This window comes from Mobula birostris, chromosome 7, assembly GCF_030028105.1.
Source record: "Mobula birostris isolate sMobBir1 chromosome 7, sMobBir1.hap1, whole genome shotgun sequence".
NCBI lineage: Eukaryota > Metazoa > Chordata > Chondrichthyes > Myliobatiformes > Myliobatidae > Mobula > Mobula birostris.
In genome coordinates this window covers 6,223,409-6,231,471 of record NC_092376.1, presented here as the reverse complement: position 1 = coordinate 6,231,471, position 8,063 = coordinate 6,223,409, and the positions used below count along the sequence as shown (strand labels likewise).

The window sequence follows — 8,063 nt, the reverse complement described above, 5'->3', positions numbered from 1 at the left end:
TGGCCACTCAGGAATACCGTTATGCTCAGATGTAGAAGGAATCTTCATTGCTGTTCTCATAACTACGTAAACACGAGGAACTCTGCAGATGCTGGAAACTCAAGCAACACACATCAAAGTTGCTGGTGAACGCAGCAGGCCAGGCAGCATCTGTAGGAAGAGGTACAGTCGACGTTTTGGGCTGAGACCTTCGTCAGGACTAACTGAACCTCTTCCTGACGAAGGTCTCGGCCCGAAACGTGGACTGTACCTCTTCCTAGAGATGCTTCCAGGCCTGCTGCGTTCACCAGCAACTTTGATGTGTGTTCTCATAACAATTTTGTTTTACCAGTCAGGGTTGTTAGCCCTGAGATGAACCCCCAAACCTGGAGAACCAGTGGACCACTCTTAGTTTGTCCTCTACCGTTTAATCTGTTTGGCATGGGTGACCCTATCAAGAGCCAAAGCATAAAGCCCTGACTCCAGCCAGCATAGCCCTTTGGGTTATTGAGGTATGAAAGCCTCCAAACCCACGACAAGGTTGTGGTCCCCTTGGAGGGCCTTAAAGCTGTTCTTGCCATTGATGCAGACTTGCACCATCAATAGTAGGGCACTGAGGAGAATGGTGGAACAGAAAGATTTGGAAATACAGATCCATAATTCCTTGAAAATGACATTGCAGGTGGAGAAGGTCATAAAGAGAGCTTTTGGCACATTGGCATTCATAAATCAGAGTATTGGGACGTTATGTTGAAGTTGTATAAGACGTTGGGGAGGCCAAATTTGGAGTATTGTGTCCAGCTCTGGTCACCTAACTATAGTAAAGATATCAATAAGATTGAAAGAGTACAGAGAAAATTTACAAGGATGTTGCTGGGACCAGAGGACCTGCTCTACTTCCACCAGAGGTTAAAAAAAATCTGCCTGTCTCTGCCTCTCAGATCTTAAAACTGTGAGGTAGCACAGTAGCATATCATTTAGTGCAATGCTACCACAGTTCCAGCGACCTGGGTTCAATTGTGCTTGGGTTTCCTCCAGATACTCTGGTTTCCTCCCACATTCCAAAGACGTACTGGTTAGTAGGCTAATAGATCACATGCATGTATTTATTGATTTATTGAGCTATAGTGCAGAGTAGGCATTTCCAGCCCCTTGAGTCAATTCACAAGGCAATTTACAATGTCCAATTAACCTACCAACCAGTACGTCTTTGGACTGTGGGAGGAAACCAGAGCACCCGGAGGAAACACAGGCAGTCACAGGGAGAACGTACAAACTCTTGCAAGCTGCAGCAGGAATCGAACAAGAGTCACTGGTACTGTAAGGCATGGTGCTAACCACCACGCTACCTTCCTTCCCCACAATAACTCGGTGGCATGGACTCAAAGGGTCAGAGGGCTGTATCTCCGAACTAAACTATCACTTCACCCCTCAGCCTCTGTCATCCATAGAAAACAATTCAAGTTTGTCCAGCCTCTCCAGGAGGCTTTCCCTTGTACTACCTCTATGCATTGATGTGATGAAATGATCTGTATGGATGGCATGCAAGTCCAAATTTTTCACTAGACCTTGGTAAGGCTGGAGTCGACTATGGATGATGTGCCCTACCAGTCTGCGTGATACACAGGCCAGGTCCGTACGATACGGAGAGCAAGCTGTTGCCCATGCAGCAGGCTCCCCATCTCCACGCAACTGATGAATCCAAAGGAACCGCAGAGACCGATGCAATTTGGCACCAGTAGTGTCGCAGGAGTTGCCAGTCAACATTGAACTCAATCTAGGACTACCTCAGGGACTCCAGCTCCAGATTTTTCCCTCAGGGTTAACTCCTGAAGCCTTCCCCATGAGTGGGTATAGCTGCATGGCAGCAGAGGTTTGAGATCAGAGTTTTTGATGAGCTGCTGACCGTGGCTGATGAGCCCCATCTGCCCAAAGTGACTGGTTTTAAAACACTGGTAACCCATCTTTGCCCCTTCTCTTGTAGAAACAGTTTCCCTGGGCTTGGTAGCTAAGCCACACATGAAGGCCAGGAGCTGGACTTGGTTGTCAGAGGCCATTTGAGGTGCACGCCATTGGGAGCATTTAATAGGTAGTGGGAGCTTATCTCCACCACCCCTCACACCTCCCCCACAGCTATGACAACTTCAGGACCTCGGTACCTGTGACAATAATAAATCAATTTACCAAGTTATCTTACAGAGCACTTAGGAATTTATCAAAAGGTGAGCTGACCTTACGGAGAACTATGATGTTAACATAAAGCATATTGGGATAGCCCAGTGTGTTTACCATGGTAAGGTACAAGGTTTTACGATGGAAGTGGAGATCTTAATGCATACTTTACAACATTGTTAACATCGTCTCACAGTGCATTTAGCATATGGCTTATACAATCCAGACAGACATGTTATTGTATGGTTACTATGTCACTGAAGACAACAGAGATGCCATAAACACAGGAGATTCTGCCGATGCTAGAAATCGAGAGCAACACACACAGACAGCTGGGGAAACTCAGCAGGCCAGGCAGCAGCCATGGAGGGGAATAAACAGTCAACGTTTCGGGCCGAGATCTTCACCAGCGCTGCAGAAGAAGCCAGAATGAGAAGGTGGGAGGAAGTACAAGGTAAAAAGTGATAAGCGAAGCCAGGTGGGTGGGGGAGGGGAGATGAAGTAAGAAGCTGGGAGGTGATAGGTTGAAATGGTAAAAGGCTGAAGAAGAAGGAATCTGATAGGAGAGGAGAAAAGGAAGGAGGATGGGAACCAGGGGGAGGTGATAGTCGAGTGAGGGTAAGAAAAGGGCCAAAGTGAAGAAGAGGGACGGGCGAGAGGTAAAGATTACTGGAAGGTGAAGAAATCGATGCCCATGCTATCATGTTGGAGATGTTTATTTAATAAAGGAGATACAGTGTGGAATAGGCTCCTCTGGCCCTTTCAGCTACACTGCCCAGCAACTCCAGCCTAATCACGGGACAATTTACAATGACCAATTAACCAACCAACCGGTACATCTTTGTACTGTGGGAGGAATCCGGAGCACCCGGAAGAATGCGGTCACAGGAAGAACGTACAAACTCCTTAGAGGCAGTAATCAGAACTGAACCCGGGTCGCTGGTACTGTGCCAAGCACGACACGACCGTGCCACCTGTCAACATTCACAGCCTCCCATTTCCTTTCCAGTCCTGACAAAGGGTCCCGTCCCTCCAGCATTCCGTGTGTGCTGCTCTTACACTTTTGGTTACTGTATAGCCCACAAACCAATGGTTCTTAATGTTCCTAACACAGACTGAACTGGTGAAACTGAAGGAGGACATTAACAGAACACAAGAGAAATCATACTGTTATTTCAATTAAGACAAGGCAAATGAAGATTGCTCAAAATGCTTACATTGTTAAGCTGAGCAGGTGGAGGTTGTGCACTCAATGGATTCATTAGTAGGTATCTCCTGTACCTAATAAAGTGGCCACTGAGTGCATGATCGTGGTCTTCTTTCGCTGTAGCCCGTCCTCTTCAACGTTCAACATGTTGCGTGTTCAGAGATGCTCTTCTGCACACCACTGTTGTAACGCATGGTTATTTGAGTTACTGTCACCTTCCTGTCAGCCTGAACCAGTCTGGCCATTCTCCTCTGAACAAGGCATTTTTAACCACAGAATGGACTCTCACTGGATTTTTTTTTGTTTTTCACGCCATTTTCTGTAAACTCTAGAGACCGTTGTGCAGGAAAATCCCAGGAGATCAGCAGTTCCTGATTTACTCAAACCACCCCATCTGGCACCAACAATCATTCCATGGTCAAAGTCACTTTAGATCACATTTCTTCCCCCGTTCTGATGTTTGGTCTGAGCAACAACTGAACCTCTTCACAGTGTCTGTATGCTTTTATGCGTTGAGTTGCTGCCACATGATTAGCTGATTAGATATTTACATTAATGAGCAGGCGTGCAGGTGTACCTAATAAAGACCAACGAGTGTAGATCCAAGTACAAGACAAACAATGGCTCAGTGCCATTGACAGTACATTATTGTTTTTAATATTTTTGTTTTTCTGCTATCATTCTGCTCTATATGCAGTGTGCTGTGTTTTCCATCTTGACCTACGAGGAAGGTTGTTTCCTTTCGCTGTGTTCCTGTGTATGGTTGAATGACAATTAAACTTGAACTTGAGGTTCTAACTTAGCACAAGCATAACGTTCGTTGGAGCCATCCTGATGCAACGTTCCTCGGAAGCCGTGCTGTGTGTGGGCGGTGGAGTGCTCGCTGGAGTTTATCAGAATGAGGGAGAATCTCATTAAGACCAACCAAATACACTATTGAAAAGCTTAGATGGAGTGGATGTGGAGGGGATGTTTCCTATAGTGGGGCGACTATGTCCATTGGGCATAACCTCAAAATAGAGGGACGTCCGTTTAGAACAGAGATGAGGAGGAATTTCTTTAGCCAGAGAGTGATGAATCTGGGGAATTCATTGCCACAAACGGCTGTGGAGGACAATTCCTTGAGTGTATTTAAAGCGGATGTTGAGTGGTTCTAGATTAGATCAAAGATTACGGGGAGAAGGCAGGAGAATCGGGAAGATAAATCAGCCACGAGCGACTGCGGAGCACACAGGACGGGCCGAATGGCCTAATCCTGCTCCTGCGTCTCATGGTATTATGGCTAGGACAAGGGAAGGCGAGGCTAGATCACAGCTGAAACACTAGCCACCCCAGGTTCGTGTTCGCCCTCGTACCGGTATTCGTATCCCTCCATCTGGTCGCGGCACGCCTCGCGGAAGTTGCTGGCCCACCGCTTGATGCCCCTCCTGTTGAGGTAGAGGACCATGAGGAAGGTGGCTCCGATAAGAGCCAAGACGATCCCCAGGAAGACGTACGAGGCGGCGTCAGTCTCTGGGCACTGGAGGTCCTCGGCAGCCAACCGCTGCAGGAGGATCCCGTTCATGGACTCCGGGTGGGCGCAGGTCAACTTCTGCGCGTCCCCAACTTGCGATGTGTTGTCCAACCAGTGGTACATGGCCCGTAGCCCACAGTCGCACCGCAGTGGGTTGGAGGACAGATAAACTTTCACAATAGCCTGTTCTTCCAGGCGGGTAATGGCCCCTTCCCCGACTCCAGGCAATTGGTTGCCCCGCAGGTCTAACATCTCCCACTTGGTGTCGGTGGGCAGGTCGTCTGGGAGGTCGCCCAGGTGGTTCCTCGCCAGGTGCAGGTGGGTGAGGTTGGGGAGGTATCCGGGGTCCAACGCCGGCCAAAGTTGCCGGCCGGGCAGGTTCCGGAGGGCGCGGTTCATGCCCAGAGTCTCCAGGCGGAAGAGTCCCAGGAAAGCGTCGCGGGCGATGGAGCCCAGCGCATTCTCGCTGAGGTTCAGTGTCTTTAGATTGGGTAAGCCTTGGAAGGCGGAGGGCGCAATAGTCTGGATCCCGTTGCCCCGGAGGTCGAGGGTGTCGAGGAGGGCCAGCGCCGAGCCATTCCCCGCCACCGCCGATCCTCCCAGAACCGGGATGCTGTTCCCGGTCACTGCCAGTCTCTGGGTGCGTGGCGGGATCTCCCGTGGGATGCAGGTTAAGTTGGCGTCTCGGCACTCCACCTGCCACTCGTCTGGGCACCGGCACGCCAGGGGGCACGGGGAGACTCCGGAGAAGAAGGGCACCGCTGCGGCCAGGAGGGCGAGGAGAGGCGGGTGGTACGACCTCCGGGATCCGAGCTCAGCATCTCGTGGGTCACACATCCTCCAGAGGTTTCGGGATAGGGGGTGGTGGATGACAGCAAGCCCTCCCCCCTGCACACACAGCGGAAACACCGCCCTTCGTGCAGCCTAACCCTCTCCAACTGCAGCCAGAGTCCTAACTTTAGAGCTGCTCAGCTGTCTGGCCGACCCATTTACCCCCCTCTCTCTTCACGGCCGGTGCGGAGAAACTCTCCCCCACCCCTCCTCTCACCTCACGCCCGCAGTTCCACGGGGGACCCGGGCAGAGATTCCCACAAGTTCTGGCCCTCCGAGCGCTTTCTGCTTGCGAGCTCCCCAGCGCCGATGCTGCGAGTGATCTGATGCTGGCTGTGGCCGAGTACTCAGCTGTTCCCTGCAAATCCGAGAGTATTCCGTTTCGCTTTCTATCGATTCACAATTCTCCCGACGCAGATCGTAAGAGATCCATCACACACACACGTCTGCCGGAGCGCTGATTCAGATTAATTTATGTACATCGGAACCTACAGTGAAATTCTGTATGCCTGCGAGACACAATTGCCTACAGAATCTCCCTCTTTCTACCTTGTTATCCTGGCGTTTCCCCCCTTCCTTTCCAGTCCTAATGAAGGGTCTCCGTCGGCCCGAAACGTCAACTGTTAATTCATTTCCATAGATGTTGCCCCGACCCGTTGAGTTCCTTCCAGCACCGTGTGTGTGAATTAGCCGGGGGCGATGGATCTGTGGGGTTCTGTAGCATAGACGGCCGTGGGGAACAAGTCAGTCAGTGGCCGCTTCATTAGGAACAGGGCTGTAACCCGCTGACGTGTTCTGCTCTTCTGCTGCTGTTAACTGGAACTGGACTCTCTGACGGTGCTGTCTGAAAAGAGGATGCTGTCTAAGTTGCATGCCATCTTGGACAATGTCTCCCATCCACTACATAATGTACTGGTTGGGCACAGGAGTACATTCAGCCAGAGACTCATTCCACCGAGATGCAACACAGAGCGTCATAGGAAGTCATTCCTGCCTGTGGCCATCAAACTTTACAACTCCTCCCTTGGAGGGTCAGACACCCTGAGTCAATAGGCCGGTCCTGGATTTATCTCCTGGCATAATTTACATATTACTATTTAATTATTTATGGTTTTATTACTATTTAATTATTTATGGTGCAACTGTAACGAAAACCAATTTCCCCCGGGATCAATAAAGTATGACTATGACTGTTAACCATCTGCTTCAAGGTTCAACATGTTCAGAGACGCTCTTCTGCACACCACCGTTGTAGCACATGGTTACTTGAGTTACTGTCACCACCCTGTCAGCTTGAACCAGTCCGGCTATTCTCCTCTGACCTCTCTCATTAACAGAACTACCGCTCACCTGAGATGTTCTTGGTGTTTTTTGTGCACCATTCTCTGTAAACTCTGGAGAAGATTGTGCGTGAAAATCATCTGACAGAAGACTATAAGATAATCGACCATTTGGCCCTTCTAGTCTGCTCCACCATTCCATCATGACTGAGTTATTATCCCTCTCAATCGCATTCTCCTGCCTTTTCCCCATAATCTCTGTTGCCTTGACTATGCAGGAATCTACCAACCTCTGCTTTAAATATACCTAATAACTCGGCCTCCACAAATTCATCAACACATACAAAATACTGGAGGAACTCAGCAGGCCAGGCAACATCTGTGGAAAAGAGAGAACAGTCAACGTTTTGGACTGAGACCCCTCATCAGGTTTGGAAAAAAAAGAACAGAAGTCAGAGTAAGAAGGTGGGGGGAGGGGAGGAAGAAGTACAAGATGAAACTGGGAGAGGGGGAGGGAGTGATGTAAAGAGCTGGGAAGTTGATTAGTGAAAGAAATACAGGGCTGAAGGAGGGGGAATCTGATAGGGGAGGACAGAAGGCCATGGGAGAAAGGGAAGGAGGAGGAGCACCAGGGGGAGGTGATGAGCAAATATGGAGATAAGGTGAGAGTGTCATGGTCCAGTCTGTGAAGTCCGCATTCCGGTTCACAGTCCAGTCCATCGACCCTTGCTCCAGGTTTTCCTGTCTACCCTGTTTCTGTTCCTGTTGAGCACTAATTGAGGCAGCTGATGCTCGTTGGGGCTGGCTGCATAAATACCTTCAGAGACCAGGGCGTAGCTGCTGGATTGTTCTTGTCCTTACTCCTTGTATCCCTTCCTCTGCCTTCTGTTTCCTCGCCTGAAGCCTTGCCTTGTCTTGTCGGTAACTCTCGCCTGGCCTGAAGTTCTTGTCTCGCCTTGCATTGCTGAAGCCTTGCCCTGTCTTGCTGGTAACTCTCGCCTCGTCTCGCCTGAAGTCTTGTCTTGGAGCCACCCTGAACCTAGCTCCTTTCCTGTTACTTGCCTCTGTCAGGTAAGCCAGG

The 8,063-nt window shown here is 49.9% G+C and overlaps 1 protein-coding gene across 1 annotated transcript; it reads right to left on the bottom strand.

Annotated features, from left to right (window-relative positions):
• Positions 1-4,661: 4,661 nt before the first annotated feature.
• tpbgl (trophoblast glycoprotein like) lies at positions 4,662-5,708 on the bottom strand. The gene has a single exon (XM_072264221.1). It carries the CDS (start codon positions 5,706-5,708, stop codon positions 4,662-4,664), a length of 1,047 nt encoding a protein of 348 aa, XP_072120322.1.
• Positions 5,709-8,063: the final 2,355 nt, after the last annotated feature.